Source organism: Bos indicus x Bos taurus, chromosome 16 (assembly GCF_003369695.1).
Source record: "Bos indicus x Bos taurus breed Angus x Brahman F1 hybrid chromosome 16, Bos_hybrid_MaternalHap_v2.0, whole genome shotgun sequence".
Lineage (NCBI taxonomy): Eukaryota > Metazoa > Chordata > Mammalia > Artiodactyla > Bovidae > Bos > Bos indicus x Bos taurus.
The window spans coordinates 66237856-66264451 of NC_040091.1; the positions used below are offsets into that span (position 1 = coordinate 66237856).

The window sequence follows — 26596 nt, forward strand, 5'->3', positions numbered from 1 at the left end:
ACATTGGAGTTCAATGGGCCAAGTAAATCCTATCTCATTTCTCTGTTCAAATTATGCACCAGCAGAGCTAGCATGTGGGCATTAAACACTGACAGATGATTATGCAGGACCTGCATTTTGTTGAGCAGCAACACACACAGCTGCCCTGAGCCCCAGGATCACTGGCTCTCCCAGTCACAGGCAGGCAATTTATCCCTTAGGCAGAGTCTGGATCATAAAGAGAAAAGCCAGAAGACAAACCAGTTTATTTGCAAACTGGCTTGAAAAAAGAAAGGGGTGGGGGACAGCTGGACCTTTCTTGTCCATCTCTGCTGGAATGAGACACCAGCAAAATTAGGAAAATCCCTCATTTGGGAAACTACAGGTAATAGATTAGTTCTTTCCCTAACCATAAGAATAACCTTTTGATCATGCCTTCCCCCCCCCCCCCCAGGCAGTTCTGATTGAATAAAGTAACAGTTTGTTTTTTAAACAGACGTTACAGCATTGTTAACTCTATGCACTGTTGTACAGCGGATCTCTAGAACTCATTCATCTTGTGGGACTGAAACTTTAAGCCTGTTGAACAATGACTTCCCATTTCCCCTGCCCTGCAGCCTTTGGCAGCCACCATTCTTTAATAAGTGGTATTTCATTCAGACCATTCGAGAAAAGGAATCTCACACATACAAATGCCCACCAAAATTTTAGATATTAGAAACGAGCAACATAAGATGGGTTCAAAGAAAGAATCAAGGACACTATTAAAATATTGTATGAAGAGTATTTGTGGCAAAATGGTAAAGAAATTGGGTTTCTTTAGATTGGTGGTTATTATAGTTGGGAATCCCTGGAGGTTCCCACCAACTCTTTCCAGGTCCATGAGATCAAAATTATTTTCCTGATGATACCAAATTGTTATTTGACTCTTTCACACTCATTGTCTTATGAGTGATTCGTGAAGCTTTAGGAGCTGTGTAACATGTGATATCCAGTAGAGTGAATGCAGAAGCAAAAAAGAACACTCAACAGTCTTCTTTTAAGCTAGACAGTCTAGAGATTTGCAAAAATGTGAAACAATCAACTTTTCTCACAAAATTTCTCTAGTTCAGAGAAATATTATTTTTTATAGGATAGATTTATGTTAAAATGTCATGAGTTACTAGAAAATAAGTGCATATGCTTTTAAACTTTTCAGTTTCTTTTCTAAAATGCTGCTGCTGCTAAGTCGCTTCAGTCGTGTCCAACTCTGTGTGACCCCATAGACCGCAGCCCACCAGGCTCCTCTGTCCCTGAGATTCTCCAGGCAAGAATACTGGAGTGGGTTGCCATGTCCTTAGTACAGATAAATATAATCTACATAAACAAAAACTCTTTAAAGTCCCTGATAATTTTTTAGAGTGTAAAAAAGAGTCTTGAGACAAACATTTTTGAGAACCAATAAAGAACTTTCAACAGTTTAAAGGATCTTATGTCATGGATAAATTATCTATTAGTCTTTATGTCCATAGATGCCAAAATCTAATTTAAACTAAAGCAGAAAGTATCCTCCTTAGTGGATAATGATTGTTTTAAATCCTAGAATGTCAGCAAAATTTATATACTATAATGTATGTAAATATTCTTCTAGTCTTATCTAATATTAAAATTAAAGATTTACTCCCCCAATCATCTTCATCTCAAAGTTCTGTATTTCTTTATGGCTTTATAGCAATACTTTGATTGCTAATTGTTCAGTAGAAATCAAGAGAGATTATCAAAATATGATCAGTATGTAAACTTGATATAACCAGTGTTTTCCAATTTATAGTTTGTTTCATTACTGCTGTTTTTAAAATACTTTTATTTAGAAAAAAGTGCTAGCAAAAAGGTCTTATTTCATCCTGTTATGTCCTCTGACATATACAGAAAAAACTAAGGGAGAAGTAAAATGCAAAACTCTAAATGCGTTTTAGTCCAAACATTTTAATGCTTGATGAACAGCTTGGTCACATTGCATCCTCCCCTAGTGGGAGGAAGGTTTATGTCAACATCATCTGCTTTTACTTATGAAAATTTCCCAGACGCACATAGACAAGGCTTTAGCTGCTTCTCTCATTCTCGCATGGTATGCAGTAGCCAGCTTAAAAGGATGATTGAGGTTTTAAATGTTGGAATGCTGAAAAATACTTTATTTTTGGCACTCACAGTTGCTAATGTAATTTTTTTGTTTTGATATTTATGGCTTCTTTGACCTCATCTCCTCCTCAAATTATAAAAACAAAATGAGAATTTGTCTGTCACCCTAAGTCTGTTGGTTGTTGCTTTGTATAGTGTTCTAGAGAATTACTAGCTCTAGGGTTTTAGCCTGTTAAAAGCTAAGGGACACAGATGTAGAATATAAGCTTATGGTTACCAAGGGGGAAACAGAGGGATGGCATCAATTGGGAGATTAGGATTGACATATATGTACTATTATTAATATGTGTATATATTAGTAAAATAGGTAACTAATAACCTTCTGTATAGCACAGGGAGCCTTTTTCAATACTCTGTGATGACCTTTATGGGAAAGGAATTTGAAAAAGAGTGGCTGTGTGTGTATGTGTAACTGATTCACTTTGCTGTACAGCAGAAACTAACACAACATTGTAAATCAGTTGTACTCCAATAAAAATTAGTTTAAAAAGCTAAGGGAGTTACTTCTGCAGTCTTCAGTCCCAAGACACATGGCTAAGCCAGTAAATGGCATTTTGGAGAATACTTCTTTAGACTTGACATCTGGCATGCTGTGAAACCCTAAGAGCAATGGCCTTTAAACCTCCTGGAAATTTTTTAGGATCCCCACAAAAAGTTTTACATCACCCTTTACAAAAAAGAAGCAAAAGAGGTAGGAACACTAAGCTGTCATGTAAACATCAGTAAGTGTTTGTCGCTTACTTGTGCCCAGCTCTTTGCAATCCCATGGATTGTAGCCTGTCAGGCTCCTCTGTCCCTGAAATTCTCCAGGCAAGAATACTGGGGTGGGTTGCTGTTCCCTTCTCCTGAAGATCTTGCCGACCCAGGGATCAAACCCGGGTCTCCAGTACTAGGTATTTTTTTTATGATACTTGTCATCCTGGTTAATTTCATTCTTAGGTAAGGAGAAACCCTGGAGGAAAGGAAGCCTAAGGATAGGCTGACTCAGCTTACAGATTTGTTGAGGCATTGCCTGCCTTCAAATAGAAATGGTTCTCAGAGGATCTGAGGTGTTGCAGGGATAGGCAACCCAGACATAAGTCATCTTTCTTGGGTTATTCTACCCTCACACTGAGGTCAAACTCATTATCTGGTTGCATCCTCCACTAATTTATTCCCTACCTGCTTCTTCCCCAAACCCTGTAACTCTGACTTAAAAAACTTTGATGTATAATACAGATTTAGTAGAGGTATCCTGGGAGATTAATATAATAACAGTCCTCTCCAGGAGTTCTCCATCCATTCTTCTTCTTTCAACAAGCTCCTTCCTATGCTCTCTAGCCAGCTGTGGTTCCTTAGCCATTCTTAGAATCCCCTCAAGCAGCTTAAACCTCTCACAGGACAAAATCTGACTGAGAACATTAAGCAAACCAGAAACCTGGGCATTTAACCAAACTAAGAACACCCATAGTCTCCAAAGTATTTCCTGGGTAATTGAAATTCATCCTGTTACAAAGATGGTAGAAATTTTGTTTCCATCTTCATCTTCCTTTTCTATTTTCACAGCTGCAGTGATAGCTTCCACTCTTTCTTAATCTCCCAACATAGCTTCAAAGAGTTCGTTCTCATTTAGGCACACATACAGTAGGAAATATATGCACATAATTCATTTAGAGCCTGATTTTTTGGTTATAGGTTTGCCTGTGGAATTATATAGTCCTAAATCAGCTCATTACCAAGAAACATTTCCTTCATTCATTGCATAAGCATTGTTTAAGTGTCTATGTTGTGCCAGACACTTGGATTTAAAAACTTTACCATCAGTTTTTTTCAGAAGTTTTGCCGTCAGATCAATAGCAAACTATTGAAACCCTTAACTGTGTATCATTCTCCCCGTCATTCTTACTTAGGGGATCTTGAGCTGAAGCCCTCAACATTCCTCATTATTGACCCTCTCTTGGGACTTTTGAAGATTCAAGAAACTCAAGATTTGGATGCTGGTGATTATACGTGTGTTGCTGTCAATGATGCTGGAAGAGCAACTGGCAGGATAACTCTGGATGTTGGCTGTAAGTAAGCATCCTGGCTCTGATAGACAAGTTTGTTTTGAAATTGACCTGGAATTTTGTCATGCTCACAGCTTTGAAACAGTTAGTGGAAATATTTGTCAGAATGGCAAAATTAGAGTTAGCATTTCATACTATTAATGTAATGTAGTTAACATTTACCAAGTTTTTTTTTCCTATTTACCAAGCACTGTACTAAGAACAGTGTGTATATATATGTGTGTGTGTGTGTGTCTATGTGTATATATATATGTATGCATTATATCATTAAACCCTACTAAGTTTTTTTTCTGTTTACCATGCACTATGCTAAGAACACCCCACTCCAGTACTTCTGCCTGGAGAATCCCATGGGCAGAGGAGCCTGGTGGGCTGCAGTCCATGGGGTCGCTAGGGGCTGGACACGGCTGAGCGACTTCCCTTTCACTTTTCACTTTCATGCATTGGAGAAGGAAATGGCAACCCACTCCAGTGTTCTTGCCTGGAGAATCCCAGGGACGGGGGAGCCTGGTGGGCTGCCGTCTGTGGGGTCACACAGAGTTGGACATGATTGAAGTGACTTAGCAGCAGCAGCAGCATGCTAAGAACAGTGAATATATATATGTGTGTGTGTGTGTATGCATTATATCATTAAACCCTTCTAACAATCTTAAGAGGAATATACTATAATTTTCCCCACTACAAAGGTAAGGAAATGGAAACTTAAAAAAGTCTAAGCAAATTGACCAGCTCAAGAGCTATGGAGGGATGGCCTGGTTGTTTGAACCCAGGTTGTTTGATTTCAGAGACTATAAGCTTCAGTGTCTCTCATCTGTTTGCCAAACATTTTCCAATCAGGAGTCATCCATTTGGACAGCAAATTCCTAAGTATTAACATCTGAAGGCCGAAAATAAGACTTTGGCTTTCGATCATGATTTGGAAATGTTGATGACAGAAAAGGTAGCAGATTGTCCTCTTCCTTTTTTTTTTTTTAAATTCACTAGCAGTGACTCCTTTGTGTATAAGAACAAAGCATGAACTACAAATAAACATCAGTCACAATGGGAATGACACAGCATGTGCATGACAACTTCAGTCGGATTCCTCAAGGAGTTTGGTCCTCCCTTCTTCGTCTCTCCATCTCATGCTTCTTGAAAAATAAAATTACACAGTTATGGTTAACACATGAAATAAAGCAGAGCTTGTTTCATACGAGAAAGAACCCAGCAGCTTAATTTTAACAGATAAGTCATATGGTTGCATCACTTAAATTTATAAAATATGATTTATGCATGATGATTTTCAAGCCAAAACTTTTTTTTTTAAAGGTTAAGAACTATAAAGAAAGTGCATTTTTTATTTTGAATAAAGTAACACAGAACATTTTAGTTCTACCATCTTAGTTCTTTAAATGAAAATCATGTCCCTCTAAGCTTAGTATTTTGTTTTGTATAAACTAGATGTTTTCCCTCTTGGGATCTTTTATGATCCCCATGCCCTTGGGCTTTCTGGTGAACACTCTGCATTCTTGGTGATTATGCCCTTTGGGAAAAATCAACAAAGCTGAATATGGTCACAAAGATCACTGTAGAATCTGTCTGGGGCACAGCAAGATGTGTTTGAACCATGACTAAACCCTGTGGTTACTGAGAGAAGTGCTTTGGAAATAAGATTGGAATCTCGGGGTGGAAGGTCTCTAAATCTATCAGCAGAGTGTAAGATACAAGAAATGCTTTTAGAAATACTGGGTTGGCCAACCCATCTACCAGTATTCAGAAAAACTCAAATGAACTTTTTGGCCAACCTAATATAAGGCCCAAATGAAGGGGGTGATCAGATACAGAATTCTTGTTTTTAAGAAATATACAAAGTACAGAGTTTGACTTCTCAACATTTTCTAGTTTTGCTTTTCCCTCTTCCCTGCATGTATATTTTTTTGTTAACCCAACATTCTTTTAGAGTCATCTAGCTCTCAGTTCAGTTGAGTCGCTCAGTCGTGTCCGACTCTTTGCGACCCCATGAATCACAGCACGCCAGGCCTCCCTGTCCATCACCAACTCCCGGAGTTCACTCAGACTCTCGTCCATTGAGTCAGTGATGCCATCCAGCCATCTCATCCTCTGTCGTCCCCTTCTCCTCCTGCCCCCAATCCCTCCCAGCATCAGAGTCTTTTCCAATGAGTCAACTCTTCGCACGAGGTGGCCAATGTACTGGAATTTCAGCTTTAGCATCATTCCTTCCAAAGAAATCCCAGGGCTGTTCTCCTTCAGAATGGACTGGTTGGATCTCCCTGCAGTCTAGCTCTAGAGGAGTGAAATAGCTTGGCGAAAAGGGAATGATATCCTCAACCCCTCCAAGATTGTAGAAAATCTCCAGAGAAAAGGGAGTGACACCCTCAACCTTCCAAGATTGTAGAAAACCTAAACACCCTAACATGCTTACTTGGTGCCTTCTTAATTTTTTTAGCTTCTGGACTTGCCAAGTTTCTCTTCTGATGAGCAAAAAGCAATATAAAAGTTAGAGCTGTCTGTGCTGGAGTGACTTGGAGTAGATTAGGAAACATCCTAATAAATATTTTATAACCTAGACATCAATCTGCCTCTTTGTCTTCAGTCCATCTCTAATTAGTGCCCTCAGGTCTCTTGCCCTCTTGTATTTACACCCCCTCAGACAGGCTATAATCTGGAATCATCTTCACATCCTTTCCTATAACCATGATGCTGACACACCAGTGGGAAGGATCACCTAAACCTTGGACTGTGATAAATTAACAAAATCCTTCCTCAGCTCTTGACTCAGAGCTCAGTCCTCCCGTGTGTCTGTGTGTAACTTTCTCTCCCATTCCCTACGGACAGTTCAAAGCTGAGAACTTTTTCAAGTCTCTTCCTAATCTCCACCACCTTTTCTCTCAGCTGTGGCTTTCCCTTCCGCCTCAGAGATAGAAGTGAGACATTTTGGCAGTCAGTCCCTTTGCCTCCTACCTCTGTGTCTGTAGACTAATCCTCACCTCCTTCCCTCTCCTCTCCAGGGTTGTGAAAGAAATGAAGATGGGGAAAAGTTGATAAGATGGTAATATATGGATCAAAGGACTAAAGGTCGTTAACAGCAAACAGATTCTGAAAGACTTACCTCAATAAGTCTTTAATTGGTACTTAACAAGTACCAACCATTGTGTGAAGCATCTCACATACATTATTTTGTTTCATAATAACTATGAAGTCTGCACGATGAGTATCTCTATTATGAGCTCAAAGAGGTTAGGTAAATTATCCAACATCATACTGCTAATAAATGATAGACCTAAGAGGACTCAGCCCTTTCATCTGTTATATTCATCTGTCACGAGACCACAGGCAAGTTGTTGTTCAGTCACCCAGTCGTGTCTGACTCTGCGACCCCACGGACTGCAGCACGCCGGGCCTCCCTGTCCATCACCAACTCCTGGAGTTTACTCAAACTCATGTCCATTGAGTCAGTGATGCCATCCAACCATCTCATCCTCTGTCGTCTCCTTCTCCTGCCTTCAATCTTTCCCAGCATTGGGGTCTTTTCAAATGAGTCAGTTCTTCGCATCAAGTGGCCAAAGTATTGGAGTTTCAGCTTCAGCATCAGTCCTTCCAATGAATATTTAGGACTGATTTCTTTTAGGATGGACTGGGTGGATCTCCTTGCAGTCCAAGGGACTCTCAAGAGTCTTCTCCAACACCACAGTTCAAAAGCATCAATTCTTCTGTGCTCATCTTTCTTTATAGTCCAACTCTCACATCCATACATGACTACTGGAAAAACCATAGCCTTGACTAGATGGACCTTTGCTGGCAAAGTAATGTTTCTGCTTTTTAATATGCTGTCTACATTGGTTGTAACTTTTCTTCCACAGAGTAAACATCTTTTAATTTCATGGCTGCAGTTACTATCTGCAGTGATTTTGGAGCCCAAAAAATAAAGTCTGCCACTGTTTCCACTGTTTCCCCATCCATTTGCCATGAAATGATGGGACCAGATGCCATGATCTAAGTTTTCTGAAAGAAAAATAGATGGCTGTCCCTCACTGTCTTCCAAAATTTGCCCAAGTTCATGTCCATTGCACTGGGGATGCCATCCAGCCATCTCATCCTCTGAAGCCCTCTTTTCCTTCTGTCCTCAATCTTTCCCAGCATCAGGGACTCTTCCAGTGAATCCTCTGTTCTCATCAATGACCAAAATACAGGAGATCCACTTCAGCATCAGTCATTCCAGTGAATATTCAGGGTTGATCTCCCTTAAGATTGACTGGTTTAGCAAATAGTTATAGTGAAATTAAAAAACTGTTTTGAGTTTAGAAAACTGTGGTCTGGGCATGAAATTTGATGAAAAGGAGGAATTGCTGGAGAGCTGAAGGTCTCGAAGTTGGTAGCTGGTTGACATGGGCCTCAGAGGAACATGATTACTAATTTGGAGCAGAGAGGTAGAAATTTGAAATGGCCTTAAAATAAAAGGATGTAAGAAAAAAAGTTATATATAGTTATATATTTATCCCTTGTTCCTTGATCTGGATTTTTTTTCTCTTCACTCATATTCAAAATCTTCACTCTCAGTGACCTTTTCTAAAACAATGGCTTCCTTAATTTTATTCCAGTAATTTTCCTGATGGAGCTACTTACATAAACTCTATTGTTTGCTTACTGTAACCTTGATCATTGTTAGCAGTTGCCAAATAACTTAATATTACATCACCATTCATAATTTTGGCATGCCTTAACTATTTCCCTATTCACTGTTAGTATTCTGATCATTGTATTAATAGCTCACAGAGTTTGATTAGACCTTTTCTGGCTACCTAAAAGTACTGTTGCATATCCTAGCAAATAGGTGATGTAACTGCCACACACTATGCATGTCACAGTTGTGATGGTTCTGATTACTACAAGTAGGTTTAAAAGCAACCTTCCCCCCCACCCAAAAAAAAAGCCAAGTTTTACCCAGAATTTATATAGAGGTTAAGAGAATGGGCTGTAAAAAATGACTGGGTTTTCTGCCTACCTTTTACTAGTACCTACTTGACAGGTTGGACTTCTCACATGACTCCGTGGTAAAGAATTCACCTGAGAAGCAGGAGACGTGTGTTCAGTCCCTGGGTCAGGAAGATCCCCTGGAGATGGAAATGGTAACCCACTCTAGTTTTTGTGCCTGGGAAATCTCATGAACAGAGGAGCCTGCTGGGCTATCGTCCATGGGGTTGCAAAAGGAGTCAGACATGACTGAGCAACTAACCAACCTACCAACCAACAACTTGATAGGTTGGCTGTAAAGATGAAATGAGGTATTGTAGCCCATGCCTTGGGTTGGCCAAGAAGTTCATTCGGATTTAAATTTCTTGGCCAACCCAATACATTCAGTATGTGAGCAGTTACTGCTTTTCCTCAAAGCTGCTTAATGGGACGTGTATCAGATAGGTGAATATTTACTTTACAACCTGAGTGGTAGTTTTGATTCTCCAAGTCTTGAAAAATAATACAAAAAAAGCATTAAAAATAGTGGTATAGCATTTAAGATTAAGCATTGTGCTTTTAATATGATAGTGTTTCAACTTGATTTTTGAAAAGAGGGCTTGAGATAATTTAAGTGCTACTTTTAGTAGTGCATAAAATTATTCCTTTGAGTTCCAGAGCTATTGGGCGTAAATTTAAGTAGATTATGACTTAAGAAGAAAAACTTGCTTTTATCCATATCATGTAACTAGTTGGGCTTTCAGATTGTTTTTGTGGGTCTGTTACTTCACATAAACAATGCTAGATCAAAAAATAATCATAAAAAGTCTGTTTCATGTTATTTTTGAGTTCTATCTTCTTGTGAGTCTCCATTTTCCTATTTCTCATTATCATGACTTTAAGTTGTGGGCATTTCAGGTCAGGGCTCAGGGAATGTTACCAGTGCTTTTCATCCTTTTTCAAAAGGATGTCATTTGGAAGAGAAAAGGATTGGCTACATCAAACAAAAAGCTGGCCTGGCAGTGACTCTATTTGCAGGATTCCACACCACAGAGGGTGACTTAGACTGTGGTTTCATGTTTTGTGGTTTGGTAGAACCAAAACAGGGTGTTCAGCCATTTTAGAAAAAAAAGTTCTCAGTTGGACTGCTGCTAAGTCACTTCAGTCGTGTCCGACTCTGTGAGACCCCATGGACGGCAGCCCACCAGGCTCCACCATCCCTGGGATTCTCCAGGCAAGAACACTGGAGTGGGTTGCCATTTCCTTCTCCAGTGCATGAAAGTGAAAAGTGAAAAGTGAAAGTGAAATCGCTCAGTCGTGTCCGACCCTCAGTGGCCCCATGGACTGCAGCCTCCAGGTTCCTCCGTCCATGGGATTTTCTAGGCAAGAGTACTGGAGTGGGGTGCCATTGCCTTCTCCATCAGTTGGACTAATGTAATGCAAAAGTTGCCATAGTCGGGAGAGATTTAATTATCACTGAAGGAACTAGAATAACTATAGAATAGATTTTAGATCATGATGGTAAATCTGTTTGTAAGTTTTATATTTTCGAAATAATGCGTTCATACAACCACATCCACCTGTAAGTGACACCAAAGCTGTACTGAGCATTAACCCTGTGCGATCAAGGTGCTTGCACATAAATATTTAGGGGATCACAGAGGACCCAGCATAATAAATCTATTAGACTATATGCAGAAGCCAGGGACTTCCCTGGCTGTTCAGTGGCTAAGACTTCACTTCCAGTGCAGAAAGTGAGGGTTCGACCCCTGACTGGGAGTTAAGATCCCACATGCCTCGGGGCCAAAAATCCAAAACATAAAACAGAAACAGTATATATTGGGGGCAGGAGGAAAAGGGGACGACAGAGGATGAGGATGGCTGGATGGCATCACTGACTCGATGGACGTGAGTCTGAGTGAACTCTGGGAGTTGGTGATGGACAGAGAAGCCTGGTGTGCTGCAATTCGTGGGGTCGCAAAGAGTCAGACACGACTGAGCAACTGAACTGAAATGACTGATAATGATTCTTTCTTTTACGAACATGAGATAGGATATGTTATTATCCCTCTGTTGGGAAATTTAGACTGGGGGAGGTAAAATAATTTTTCAAGTTTATATACTAAGAAATAGTGAAGCTGCGATTTGATACCACCTGAAAGTGAAATGAAGTGAAGTCGCTCAGTCGTGTCCGACTCTTTGCGACCCCGTGGACTGTAGCCCACCAGGCTCCTCCGTCCATGGGATTCTCCAGGCAAGAATACTGGAGTGGGTTGCCATTTCCTTCTCCCTGGATCTTCCTGACCCAGGGATCGAACCCCAGTGACCCACATTGCAGGCAGATGCTTTACCCTCTGAGCCACCAGGGAAGCCACCTGGTGGGCTGTCATTTCCCTAAGCTGCTTCTCTAATCTACTAGCTCCTCTGTGTTTGTTGCTCAGTCGTTCCCACTCTCTGCAACCCCATGGGCTGGGGCCCGCCAGGCTCCTCCATCCATGGGATTCTCAAGGAAAAATACTGGAGTGGGTTTCCATTTCCTTCTATTTTTTGTTTGTTTTTAACTAAATTAAATTCTTCTTCCTTTCCCTCTGATTTTGCTAACCTATTTACCATCCACCCAGCATAATTCACTTGGAGTCTGAGTTGGCCACACTCAGGAGCAGTTCTTAAAAGGCCTCTTGAGCTGCTTCATACTGAGGTTCGCTTGTCATTGACGCTGTCTTGGCTGCTCATCTAGTGCCTGGTACTCTCGTTTTCCTTGTTTCTGGTACTAGGACGTTTATTCCCTGACCTTGTGCTTGTCTCGTGCCTCACCCTGTTCCCAAAGCTTCTTCACCACAGGTGACTTCTCTCATCTCAATTGAGTTTTATGGGGCACAGCTTGAGCTTCACTTATCCTTTTAAAATCTGGTTTGTTCTTGACTTTCTTGTCTGAAAAGTCTCATTCGTCTCCATTTTCACTGATGACTGTGTTCTGTTATGTCACTAATCTTGGTTTCCTCCCAAAGAGTTGATTAGTCCCAGGCTTCTGCATATCTTTTGCTTTTCTGGAGCTTATTTTCGGTCCCATCTCTAGACTCACCTGTTCACTCTGAACCTAGCATATTTTGTGACATTTATACATCTCTTTTTCAGAAAAGCAACTAGCTCTAGAATAAATGACTAATCTCACTCCAGATAGAAGTAAGACCTTACATAACTAGGAAAAGCAAACAGTGAGCTGCTTTCTAAACTATTTTTAAGTGCATTTATTTTACCTATTGTTTTTTATTAGTCAAATTCCCATATAGAGGTAAGAGAAATCTGAATAGATACACAACTTCTTTTTAGAAACACATTACTCAATAGTAGTGTTAAATTTTATTTTATGTAGTTTCAATAAACACATGGCGGGACTTATGACATTGCCGTGTTTTTTCAAAATTCAAGTTCAAATGTACTCGACCAATGTTTTCAGCTTGTACAGTTAATGCGCGCACACACACATGCTAGGTTATTGTTGTTTTAATACTGATTTCGTCATTCACAGATATCTAGCAGTCATGTATATTGCACAGAGTGCCATGTTAGTTGCTATAGAAGATAAAAACATGGTTGCAAATATAAATTCTCTGCAGAAAGTCAAATGTGTAGTCTAGTAAGAGACTGAATGGAGCCATTGCCATGCGAGTGATATAGAGTGAGTTCTCTGAAACCTCAGAGAGGGAAAAAAATCATATCCATTTAGGATGGTAAGACAGGTGATTGAGGAAGGGCCTTTTGAACTGCATTCAAGAACCCATAGTATTTCAATAGCCAGAGAACAACTTCATACATTGCATTTGAAAGGAGTAGTCTTGGCACAGGTGCTGATTTGAGAAAGGTCAGTCTTTGCCTGGAGTACATTCTGATTGTCCAGAGAATAAGATTTGTATAGAGAACTAATGGAAAATAGGGCTACAAAGTTAACCTGGGCTAAGGGACCTCCTTTAATAAAGCACTAATGCTACCTGGGAGACAAGTGTACACCCAAGTCCCAGAATTACCATTTAGAAGGAGAGAGGTGATCTCCACACCTATTTTTACCAGGTGGAAAACAGCTTGAATTTGGGCATTTATAAGAACCCATAGAAAAGACTGGCTGACAAAATGATAAAGAACTGTGACTCTGGAGTCAGATCAGTCTGATTTTCAATACTAGTTCCATTGTTCAGCTCCATGTGACACTTAGCAAATTAACCATCTCTGTTTCAGCTTCTATAAAATTGGGATAATAACAGTATCTGCCTCATAGGGATATTATGAAGATCAAATGAGATAATTAATGAAGAGGACTTAACCAAGTCTCTGGCTCTATATGCTATAGTTGTTGCAATTCATAACCAATGTTTAATCTTGACATTATTAAGGAGACCTTCTTAGGGTACTTCCTCTATATTGAACAGGCTTCATCTTACCTCTAAAAGTATCTTATATGTTTCTCCTTGCCTGATGCCTCACACATCATTACTCATAAGTTCTGTGGGATATACTGAGAGCCATCTATTCAGGCTTGCTGACAGCATCCTCCCTATCTTGCATTCCTGTGTTTTCCAAGGTAGGTCTGTTAACCTCTCATTTTCCCTTCTGGCTTCTGTGGTTACCTAAATTATGTAGATAACTGTGGATTTCTTATCTGTAATTTTATAATTTCTGAATCATTTCTTAACTCTAAGATTAATCACTCCCTAGGCTCCATTTATCAAAAGCTACCCTGTAAATTTAAATTACTGATTTTTAAGCTTCAATTTCTTTAACTCAAAATACAAAAAAAAAAAAAATATAAAAGATATTGAGAAGCAAGAATGTGATATACACCAATAATATAATTGAAGATTAAATTCTGTCTGCTTGTTAGATAGTGGTCTATTAAAGAATAAACCCTGATATGAATTGATTTATTTAAAAATTCCACAAAAAGAAGTAAGTTTTGGAAATTTTCTAAAGTATTTCTTTACAAAGCAGACTTATTTATTAGAAAATTTAAAGTTTTGAGGAGTGTGGCATAAACTAAAAGGCAAATTCCAGAAATGAAAGATTCTCTTTAGTTAAGGAAATCCTGATTTAAATTGTCATTGCTTCTATCTTATCACATTAAGGCAATAGTTGGACTTCCTTATGCCTCTATTCATTTATTAAGAAAATGTGTTTTTAATAGCAGACAAGAATATTTAAAACAGATATTTATAGTAGTATATGAACAATAAGTTGATTCAAATTCAATCTGTTGTTTGTTTATTAAATTCAGTTCAGTTTAGTCGTTCATTTGTGTCCAACTCTTTGCGACCCCATGGACTGCAGCACGCCAGGCTTCCCTGTCCATCACTAACTCCCGGAGCTTGCTCAAACTCATGTCCATTGAGTCAATGATGCCATCCAACCATCTCCTCCTCTGTTGTCCCTGTCTCCTCCCTCCTTCGATCTTTCCCACCATTGGTGCCGGGGTCCAGCCCCAGCTGATCCAGGGTATTCGAAGGAGAGACGGCCTAGGCGACTATTTATATGCTAATTAGAGATATAAAGAATAATAGAGTGAGGATAGCTCAGTAGGAAAATTCAGTGGAGAAAAGAGGCTGAGTAGCTTGGTTTACGCGGGAGACCAATAAAACTTCAAGACAAGAAGTTTGCACCACTTACGTAGGCCTCAGGCGCCCTCTCGAATAGCGGAAGGTGCCTCACCCTAGACACCTTCTCGAGTGGGTCTTAGAAGCCCAGACATAATTAGTAAGCGTGGTGGGTTCCGCACTCCAGATGGAGACTTCAGCCAGAATGTGAAAAGAATGACATGGGGAGACCAAGCGCTGGTGAGCAAGGCCCGTAGCTTTATTTTTAACAGGGGCTTATATACCCTAAGTTACACATAGAGGATAATAGGGGATGCAAAGTCAGCAGTCTTTGATTCTTATCAAAAACCAGGGTTTCTTTCCTGCAAATTTATCGTATACAAATGGTTTAGGTGATTTACATCATCTTCTGGCCAGAAGGCCTACTAACATTTTATGACTCTTGACAAGGACTTATTAACAAATACTTATTTTCTCTAAGAGTAATTATTTTAAGGTTTGGCGCCATCTTCCGAAGATAAAATTGCATTCCTATAGGGTGGATGTGTAATGGGTTTACAACAAAGGAAAGAATTTATTACCTTAAGGGTCTAAAGTTACTAACACCAAGGCCACTACTTATTTTTTCTACATACCAACTATTAATTAATACACATTCAAGGATACAATTCAGGAGATGTGAAAACTTGGCAACAAACATTGACTCATCAATGAAATCCCTTACTAGTCTTATTCTGACAGTTTCTAACTCTCTGAGAGGCTCTAAGCTATTTGAATATCTTAAGCTTCCCGTGCCTCTCGAGGCTGGGAGACTGTAAACAATCGTATGCATAGCTGTAGGAGTCCGGGTAAACTTGTCAGGCGAGTTAGAGAGCCATCTGAGGGGTTTGGATTTAAACACTCCTGATTGCCCAGGAACTTTATTAATTGGAGATGTAAGTTAACTCTTTGACAGAGAGAGCGAGATGGTGGTAGGGGACAGCCCCCAGTAAAGTCAGAGGTGAGAGCACAAAGCAATAAAGTAGGCAGACTCTGGTTTTTTGGGGGAAGATGCTCGAGAATATCCGGGCGGACTCCTGAGGTTCGATCCCGCCTTTGCGTATGCCGAGCCTCCTTCCTCATGACCTGTGTCACGAGTGGAATGCCTCACCGGCTCCCGGCACATTGGGATCTTTTCCAGTGAGTCAGTTCTTCACATCAGGTAGCCAAAGTATTGGTGTTTCAGCTTCGCATCAGTCCTTTCAATGAATATTCAGGACTGATTTCCTTTAGGATGGACTGGGTGGATCTCCTTGTAGTCCAAGGGACTCTCTAGAGTCTTCTCCAACACCACAGTTCAAAAGCATCAATTCTTCGGCACTCAGCTTTCTTTATAGTCCAACTCTCACATCCATACATGACTACTGGAAAAACCATAGCCTTGACTAGATGGACCTTTGTTGGCAAAGTAATGTCTCTGCTTTTCAATATGCTGTCTAGATTTGTCATCACTTTTCTTCCAAGGAGCAAGCATCTTTTAATTTTGTGGCTGCAGTTTACTCATGCTGTTTATTAAATTAGCTATAAATTAATATCTATTTCATGTGCCTGTATACGATACCAATAACTGTTTTTGTTTTTTTTTTCATTTTAAATATCTTCCAGCACCTCCAGTTTTTATACAAGAACCTACTGATGTATCTGTGGAGATTGGCTCAAATGTGACATTACCTTGCTATGTCCAGGGTTATCCAGAACCAAAGATTAAATGGCGAAGAGTAGACAACATGCCCATCTTCTCAAGACCTTTTTCAGTGAGTTCCATCAGCCAACTAAGAACAGGAGATCTCTTTATTTCAAGTAGGTTAAAGGAAATATATTTTATACAAATATGTACATTGAAAGTATACATTTTTTATACATAGGCCTTGATATGTTCAAAATAGTAACTTAATCTTACCAACACATTTTGTGTTTGTTGAATTTCATTTTAAAATAATACTGAACTCATGCCTGGGATTTATCGTAAATGAATAGCATTTTATTCAATTTTATGTTGTTACTGTATCATAAAGACTTATGAAGCAGTATGTCTTGTTTATAGCTCAGTTTCCTATTACAAATAGAGTCAACCTGGGCCTGTAGGTAGATAAGTAATCATGTCTTATTTACTCTTGTACCAACTGTTGTATAGAGAGGTAAAATATTACTAGTAGTTAGTTAATATTAATTGGGGCCAAGAATTCATAATCACATGCATAGGGACCCTATTGACTATCAATTTTGACTAAAAACTATCTATCTGGAGCAAAACATTTTTTAAAAAGTCAAATATTCCATCATCTCAAACTTTTACTGATAATCTCTTAAGCATTCAGATATTTGTAAACTCTTAGTACTTTTTCAAATATTGTTAAGAATATTTGGATAATGGCATAAGAGGAGTAAAAACAATTCAATGATTAATGGACTTTTTAAAAAAAATGCGTTTTAGAGTATTTTGTAGAAAGCCCCCCATAAGTGATTTTCATGTTTATTAACAATGTCAAATGTACATTAACCTCTCTTAAAGTTTCAGTACAAATTAAACTAATTACAAGCACTTACATGTTCAGCTTTGTGCTAGGCTCTATGGTGAAGACTGAAGTCAAAATGGGGTTCCTCCCTCAGATATTTTATAATCTACTGTCTGCCAAGTGGCCATATTAGTACATATGAGAATTACTCAATAGATGGGTCATATTGTACAGAACCTGAAATGTGCAGGTGAAGAAATGTAGTTGGTAAGGTAGCAAATAGCCCCCCAAGCTTCCTAGGCAGGAAAAGGCATGTGAAAGTACTGTTTCAGAACAGCTCCTCTGCAGGATAGAGGAGACATGTGCTAGAATGAAGAATAGAGAAGCTCACACAGATAGGTTGACACAGTGGTGATGAGAAACAGCCCAGAGGGAAACAAAAAGACTTGAAAACAAATCAGTTGGTGGAAATGAAAGAAAAGAAAAAATAAACAAGGGCAGTGTATTCATCAGTGGTTGCCCATTTGCTCAAAGTAAATTATCTAAAAGGAAGCTAGCAATTAGAAATTTAGTTCTCAGTGGTATTTTGTATTTCTCTTCAAAATAATCTGAATTGATAATATGAAAAATATCCTGGTTAGAAATAATCTCCAACTTATTAACCAGGTGGTTTGCCAAAGTTGCCTTGGCAAATGAATGTTTGATAATTTTGAGAGTACATGCCATCAGCATTTACCAGATGCAATTCTATAGTTACATGCATGTGGTTAACAGAGTAGAAACTTGGTCAGCACTCTTTGAGATAGGAGGGACGTATTCATAATGGAAAACTATTATTTTTTCTCTGTCAGTGTCTTATCAATAGATTAAAATTGTGCTTATTTTAGTTAAGATATTTGCAAACATGACAGTCAGTCCCCTATTTAAAACCTTCTTTTGACTTCCCAGTTGTTCATAAGATAAAACTATGCTTTTTAAAAGGCAGCAGTCTGCCTCTTTATCTTTAGGCTCCTGATTATGTCCACACAACCTGTAACCCAGTAATCCTTCCCCTTATCCCCAACACAATCTTTAATTTAAAATATTTCATAAATATGCTTTTAATTACTCTGAAAATTTTATATATTTGACTGACCTACATAATAAAAAAATTTAACATGCAAATTTAGTACAAAAGAAAACAAAGTAATTTTTCTTAAAATAATTCATATTTCAGTAGATAAATGGGCTTCCCTGGGGTGGCTCAGCGGTAAAGAATCTGCCTGAAATGCAGGAGACCCAGGTTTGATCCCTGGGTTGGGAAGATCCCCTGGAGGAAGGGCATGGCAACCCACTCCAGTACCCTTGCCTAGAGCATCCCATGGATAGAGGAGCCTGGTGGGCTGCAGTCCATAGGGTCACACAGAGTTGGACACAACTGAAGCGACTCAGTAGCAGCAGCAGCAATAGACAAATATCCAGGCAGTGCTCACAGAGTATGCATACATGTTTATTTACATCACCGTGAATTTGACAGCTAAAATGTAGAGTGATAAAGGAATATGGATTGATGACCCAGAAACCCTAGGCTGATTCTAAAATGGTATACAATTTTGGAAAAGTTCTTTCTTTCTTCCACTTAAACAGGATTAGGTTGTAGGCTCAAATAATTATAAATAAAGTCATCAAATCCAAAAATTTCCAGTGGGGCCTTCGAAAGTCTTGCTGAACTTGGGATATTATGCCTATTGTGAATCCATCCCCCGCATTGTCTGCCTAGTTGTCGCCAGTAGACACTCCTTATCATTTGCTGTTGTTATTTTAAATCATGTCTGACTCTTTATGACCCCATGGACTGTATCCTGTTAGGCTCCTCTGTCCATGGGATTTTCTGGGCAAGATTACTGGAGTGCATTGCCATTTTCTCCTCCAGGGGCTCTTCCCGACCCAGGGGTCAAATACACATCTCCAGGTTTCCTGCATTACAGATGGATTCTCTACTGCTGAGTCACGGGTGAAGCCTCCCCTAATCATTGTACCAATGAAAACAGTCTCTCCTGCCAGCCTCCAAAATGTCCCCAGGGAGGTGATACATATTTCCATTCTTTGAACAGAGCATGATTTTTCAAGTCATGTTCTTGCCTTTGAGCCGATTGGGTTTGGACTGCCCTTCCTCTGTTCTACCTGTTGTTTAAGGTGTTTAAGGTATAGCTCAGACTTCCCTCGTGGCTCAGAAGTAAAGAACCCACCCGCAATGCAGGAGGGGCTGGAGATATAGGTTCAATTCCTGGGTTGGAAAAATCCCCTGGAAGAGGAAATGGCAACCCATTCCAGTATTCTTGCTTGGGAAATCCCAAGGACAGAGGAGCCTGGCGGGCTACAGTCCATGGGGTCGCAAAGAATCTGACATGACTTAGTGCACACGCACATGCAGATGTTAACTCCTATGTGACTCCTTCCCTAACTCCTCCCACGCCGTCAGACACTTCTGTGTCTCTGCTCAGACCAGACAGCTCATGGTCTGAAGCTCAAGGGAGAGCATTTTCACACTGCAGTAGGATTGTTGTTTTCTATGTCTCTTTTCCTAGAATGGGAACTACCAGGCCGAAGTATCATACTTTCCACTCGCACATCTCAGCACTGTGACTCACATGTGGTTAATGGGTGGTGCTGAGTGAGTGAATCATCTCTTCTTTTTAGACTTATGGGCAAGTGATAAAGGAACATACATTTGTGAAGCAGAAAACCAGTTTGGAAAGATCCAGTCCCAGACAACAGTAACAGTGACAGGACTTGGTAAGATCAATGAAGTACTTAGCACACTTTTTGCAAACATCAGGCTTCTCTAACTACCTCATCTCTTCCTTGTACCATTTGAAAAAAAAAAAAGGTAAGTATCTGATTGCAACATTAGCTGTCCTTCCCTTCTACCCTATTTTGTATTTCCTTGATGTTAAAAGTGGAAATAACCTTAGAGATATCCACTTTAAGCTCCTTACCTTGCACCTGAAGAAATGAGGCTCAGTTGAATAAATTAAGTCTGAGTGTACACACACACACACACACACACAGGTGGTATTCTTTTCTAGTTCTTTTCTTTATACTTATCATTTTAGTCCACATGGAATGATTTCTGTGTGTGATATGAAGTAGGAATACCAAATCCTTTCTTTTCAAGTGGTAAGACTTTGGTACAGTATCTTTTATTGAATATTCTCTTCCCACTGATTAAAGTCCCCATTATCAAAGTCCCCATTTGGTCACACGCTTAAATTTATATTCGATGTCTGTTCATTGGAACAGCATGTACATATGCTTAAATTTTCCAAGAAGAATCTCTTAGGGCTTTTACTTTGGTTTTTACTTTACTAGGGCTTTTACTTTGACTCATGTTGAGTTTATTCATCAATTTCTAGAAAGGGATACGTTTACAAAGCCTCTGTGCCTTCTATCATTCTGTTTGCCTGAGCTGTTAGGACAGCCTCCTCCTAATCTCATCCCTTCTAATTGTCCCTTGTCCAATAAGTTCCCAGATGAATATTTGCTGATGATTCTACTTTTCTATTTATCGGTGCTTTCACTCACTCTCCATCTGTCTGTTGAATATTTTGCAAATTTCTTGGCTTGACTTTTCTGGCCTTTAAGCCGTAGACCTATTCTATGTAGCTTTCTTTACTTCTATACTATTACTTGTCCTCTTGCCAGTCTTTTTTGCTTAGAAGGGTCCTGTATCTCTATCTTCTAATTTGTGCATTTAAATATCTTGTTCTTGAAAACTCGGTTTTCTAATGGCTTCATTAGTAGTCATCTCGGTCTATAAAAGAATGGGCCTTCCTTTTGAGTGAAATAGGGCTGATGGCGGCTGTGTGTTCTCTCTGATTTAGTCGCTCCACTCATTGGAATCAGCCCCCCAGTGACCAGTGTAATTGAAGGACAGCAGCTTACTTTGCCTTGTGCTCTACTGGCTGGAAATCCCATTCCAGAACGTCGGTGGATTAAGAATTCAGCCATGGTAAGAGCATTTTAAATCCATGCTTTCCTATTCCTAATTTTCTTGAGTAAGAGGCAGTGTGTTTCAACCACTGAAATTTCAATAAAATAAATATGCAAACATTTAAAAAATAAATGTTTTTTCAGTATTAACATGTTTATGCAGTTTATATGATTTTGGAATTAATATGATGGAGAAATGGTCAATGGTGTAATTTTTATGATTTTGCATTAAACTCAGTGTTACTAGAAAATTCCAGAATATGTAAAAAATGAAGCAAGGATGAAGTTTGTTTTCATAGCATTTAAATATTTTATATCCTTTGCAGGACATAATAAAATGTTAATATTCTCATAAAATTGTTTCATTTTATATTTTATTTTATTTTATTTCATTTTATATTTTAATCTTTATTATTATCTTCAAACATTCTTTTACAGTGAACTATTTTACAATGTGGATCAATTTTTTCTCATTGTTTTTCAAGGCATAACTTGTGATTATGAAGGAATTTGAAAAATTTTCACAGGTCTAAGGAATTATTCTGTAAACATCTATCTATGGCAATAAATTTTCGTCTAGTTCAGAGCATTTTTCCTTCTGTTTTCCAGAATATTTAGACTTACTCTCCTGTTGACGTGCCAATTAAAAGTGAATTGAGTCCATGAAATAAGATGTAAAAATGTTCACATTTGCATAAAAACCCGAGAAAAATTAGTGCACCTCACTCAATAATAAATGCCCTTATGACATAGGATGATACTGTTTGAACACTAAAGTACCCTGTGATTGAACAAAATACATAAATGGTACAGAGTTAGAGGTAATGATTATTAACAAACTGTCGCCACCCTTCTGTCATGTAGTTCCTATATCATGCATTGACTTTTAATATTTGTATCTGAATAGAGTGGGTGTTGAGATCATTCTCTCAGTTTGAGTGATGCTTGATTCAAAATAAAAGTGTCAAATGGCTTGCAAATGGTAATCAAGTCTTCTTGAAAAAGAACAAATTAAGCCAATACTAAGTCAAATTTGGGTTCTGCATGATAACCAAAATTACAGAAACAGGGAATAAATGTTGTTTCTATTTCTTTCCCTTTCCAACATATGCATAATTCTGACAGATGTTAGTGGATAGAGTTTTTGGTGGTATATCACAATGACATACAAATGTTACGACGCTTGGTAACATTTTATGCTCATCATTTTTCACTTAAGGATGTTAAAATGAATTCGTTATTTTATAAGACATTTAATAACCCAGTTGGAAAAGAAAGCAGATCTGCTTTTGGCTTAGACACTATTGCCTTTTTAATTAAAAATGACTTTTTTTCCCTTCAAGTTGGTCCAAAACCCTTACATCACTGTACGCAGTGATGGGAGTCTCCATATTGAAAGAGTCCGCTTGCAGGACGGAGGCGAGTATACTTGTGTGGCCAGTAATGTTGCCGGAACCACCAACAAAACCACCACTGTGGACGTGCATGGTAAGAGGCGCACCTGTCATAATTTTTTCCCCAGTTCAGAACTGGGTCCATGTCTTTAAATCAAATCACTCTGTTCCTCTAATTATGAGAAGTAGATATCTTTCCTAATTGTTATTCTTAACAAAAAGCCTTATTTCTTGAACAGTATTTAACATTGTTAAGGCTGTTTCCAGATTTCCCTTTCCAGTGTACACAAAAAGATATTATTGGGAGTCACTAGCTGAGTCTGTCCAAGGGCTTTTGTAAGTGGTTTCTTAATTGATAAAAAGTGAACTTAGCTCTCTTTTAAATGTATGTTTAAAAATACATTTTAATTTCAGGCCAGCAGAACTTATTATACCATCCAAACTGCCTCTTCTTTTCAGATTGTGTAACGGCCATGTCCTTTCTAATAACCCCTTTGTGTGTTAGCTAGAAATGACCTAAACTTTTCTAAAGGCCATCTCATGTTCTCCAAACAATCTTTTTGCATGTTATAAAGGTCACAAATAAAAAACTCCAGAAGCTATCTTTTTTTCCATTCATGAGTAACCATTGTCAGCATTTTACATCTCAATAGATGACAGCTACATAGTTTAAGAAATTGTCATAATTTTTTAAAATATTTCCTTTAAAGACTTTGCAACATTGCTTTTCTAAAGTGTAGTATTAAAAACTAGCTCTGTGTACAGGGATGAAAGTAGAATAGAACATTTATTTTTAGTCGTTGATTCAGTCTTTTTTAGGGCCTGAATTGGACAATCCAGTAATTTCCAAATTTTGCTTGTTCTGTTGAAGTTTCCAGTGAATGCAGGCCATCGTCTTTTTATTGTCTGCTTTTCCTATAAATAGCCTCTTCCACCTCTTTCAGGCTCAGACCAATCTTGTGCCAATCTCCACCAACCTCGTATTAAATATTCTTGAAGAAATAATAAAGTAACACTAAAATAGTTATGGTCCAAAAGAGTTAATACCTAATGCCAGCTTGCCTACAGTTGTGTTTCATGTATCAGTTCAGTTCAGTCGCTCAGTCATGTCCGGCTCTTTGCGACCCCATGAATCGCAGCACGCCAGGCCTCCCTGTCCGTCACCAACTCCTGGAGGTCACTCAAACTCCTGTCCATTGTGTCGCTGATGCCATCCAGCCATCTCATCCTCTGTCGTCCCCTTCTCCTCCTGCCCCCAATCCCTCCCAGCATCAGAGTCCTTTCCAATGAGTCAACTCTTCGTATGAGGTGGCCAAAGTACTGGAGTTTCAGCTTTAGCATCAGTCCTTCCAAAGAACACCCAGGACTGATCTCCTTCAGAATGGACTGGTTGGATCTCCTTGTAGTCCAAGGGACTCTCAAGAGTCTTCTCCAACACCACAGTTCAGAAGCATCAATTCTTTGGTGCTCAGCTTTCTTCACAATCCAACTCTCACATCCATACATGACCACAGGAAAAACTATAGCCTTGACTAGACGAACCTTTGTTGGCAAAGTAATGTCTCTGCTTTTGAACATGCTGTCTAGGTTGGTCATAACTTCCTTTCAAGGAGTAAGCGTCTTTTAATTTCATGGCTGCAGTCACCATCTGCAGTGATTTTGGAGCCCAGAAAAATAAAGTCTGACACTTTCCACTGTTTCCCCATCTATTTTCCATGAAGTGATGGGACCAGATGCCATGATCTTTGTTTTCTGAATGTTGAGCTTTAAACCAACTTTTTCACTCTCCTCTTTCACTTTCATCAAGAGACTTTTTAGTTCCTCTTCACTTTCTGCCATAAGGGTGGTGTCATCTGCATATCTGAGGTTATTGATATTTCTCCCAGCAATCTTGATTCCAGCTTGTGCTTCTTCCAGCCCAGCGTTTCTCATGATGTACTCTGCATATAAGTTAAATAAGCAGGGTGACAACATACAGCCTTGACATAAAGGACAGAAATGGTATAGACCTAACAGAAGCAGAAGATATTAAGAAGAGGTGGCAAGAATACACAGAAGAACTGTACAAAAAAGAGCTTCACGACCCAGATAATCAGGATGGTGTGGTCACTCACCTAGAGCCAGACATCCTGGAATGTGAAGTCAAGTGGGCCTTAGAAAGCATCACTACGAACAAAGCTAGTAGAGGTGATGGCATTCCAGTAGAGCTATTTCAAATCCTGAAAGATGATGCTGTGAAAGTGCTGCACTCAATATGCCAGCAAATTTGGAAAACTCAGCAGTGGCCACAGGACTGGAAAAGGTCAGTTTTCATTCCAATCCCAAAGAAAGGCAATGCCAAAGAATGCTCAAATGACCACACAGTTGCACTCATCTCACACGCTAGTAAAGTAATGCTCAAAATTCTCCAAGCCAGGCTTCAACAATACGTGAACCATGAACTGCCAGATGTTCAAGCTGGTTTTAGAAAAGGCAGAGGAACCAGAGATCAAATTGCCCACATCCACTGGATCATGGAAGAAGCAAGAGAGTTCCAGAAAAACATCGATTTCTGCTTTATTGACTATGCCAAAGCCTTTGACTGTGTGGATCCCAATAAACTGTGGAAAATTCTTCAAGAGATGGGAATACCAGACCACCTGACCTGCCTCTTGAGAAACCTGTATGCAGGTCAGGAAGCAACAGTTAGAACTGGACATGGAACAACAGACTGGTTTCATGTATGGCTAGAGCCCATACATTTCCCAGAGGGTGCTTATGGACTGGTTTGACAATTGACAGTAGAAATGTACTCACGTCATCTTCCTTTTACTCCTAACAATACCTAGAATCTTGTCTTGAGATGAATTCTGATGTAAATTTTTACGTGGGTCAGAGAGTGACATGATTAGTTGTAAAGCTGGCCAGACCCAAGGAGTTGGAGACGACCGACAAACCAATGATATGGTTTATCAAGATAAAGGAAATTTAACAGTGAAAAATTAAAGAGGTCATTTGAGAACATTGTTTCATCCATAGTAGTCCAAAAAGAATAACTGATTTAGTTAATAAGTTTAAGAAAAAATTAACCCAGCCATTTGACATGGACTAAATCAACCAGCTATCCAGAGGAAAGATTTGTCTTTGAGTTGGATGTGATGCAGTATTATAGTTTTTCTATACCTCTGTATATATGTGAATTTCATCACTGTGCCTCTCCACTTTTAAGAATATTTATTATACCCTGAGATAAACCATACTGGAAAAAAATAAAGGAAGGTATATATATGTATAAATGAGTCACTTTGCTCTTTATGAGAGAGTAACACAACATTGTAAATCATATACTTTGGTTTAATCAATTAAAAAATATAGTAAAGGCCTCAATGAATTCTTAAAATAATTGTATTAACGAATGCACATACAAATGCAAATTAAAATGACAAACCATTTCATTGTTATGTTCATTTACATAGATTGGCAATCTGGAAAGGAAAACCTCTTCCATACTCAAGTGTCATCAGATTTAAAAACTGGTACCTGCATTCATAGCTGACATTTGCCTTTATACCTGTCAAACTTAATACGCATTTAAGAAAATGGCTTATTCCACATTTCCCCAAAATGACAGCAAAGTTGAAAGTCGACTATTCCGTGATAATTCTGGGAATTAAATTTCTCACTTTAAAGAGTAGTCGGGCTACTCTTTAGCAGATTTACACAGAATGGAATGATAAAATCTTCTCTTTCCTATTGCTTCACTCATTAGTGTCAATTCTTCAGTTGCTTTCTAAAATCAAAAGGTATGCCATTTTTCCTAGCAAAAAATATCAACTTAGAATCTTGTATTTTAGACTTGTAAATGTAAGTTCCTAAGGCCTTTCAAGTATAACTTTTGAATTCCTTTTGAGAAAACAGATTCTATTTTCAAGGTTAAATTTAGTAGCTTGCTAAGTGATTCTTGTGTATAGACAGATAGATATTTAATGTGTAGTACTTAAATAGTCCATTCCTCTGGAGGT

At 38.9% G+C, this 26596-nt stretch overlaps 1 protein-coding gene across 4 annotated transcripts in view; it reads left to right on the forward strand.

Annotated features, from left to right (window-relative positions):
- Positions 1 to 26596, forward strand: part of HMCN1 (hemicentin 1) — a 537282-nt gene that overhangs the window by 256565 nt on the left and 254121 nt on the right. For all 4 annotated transcript variants that reach the window (XM_027565583.1, XM_027565584.1, XM_027565586.1 and 1 more), the window contains 5 exons: positions 4047 to 4205; positions 16379 to 16573; positions 19909 to 20004; positions 21093 to 21220; positions 22545 to 22689. In XM_027565583.1, the coding sequence (XP_027421384.1) occupies positions 4047 to 4205; positions 16379 to 16573; positions 19909 to 20004; positions 21093 to 21220; positions 22545 to 22689 (723 nt within the window). The remainder of the gene's footprint in view (positions 1 to 4046; positions 4206 to 16378; positions 16574 to 19908; positions 20005 to 21092; positions 21221 to 22544; positions 22690 to 26596) is intronic.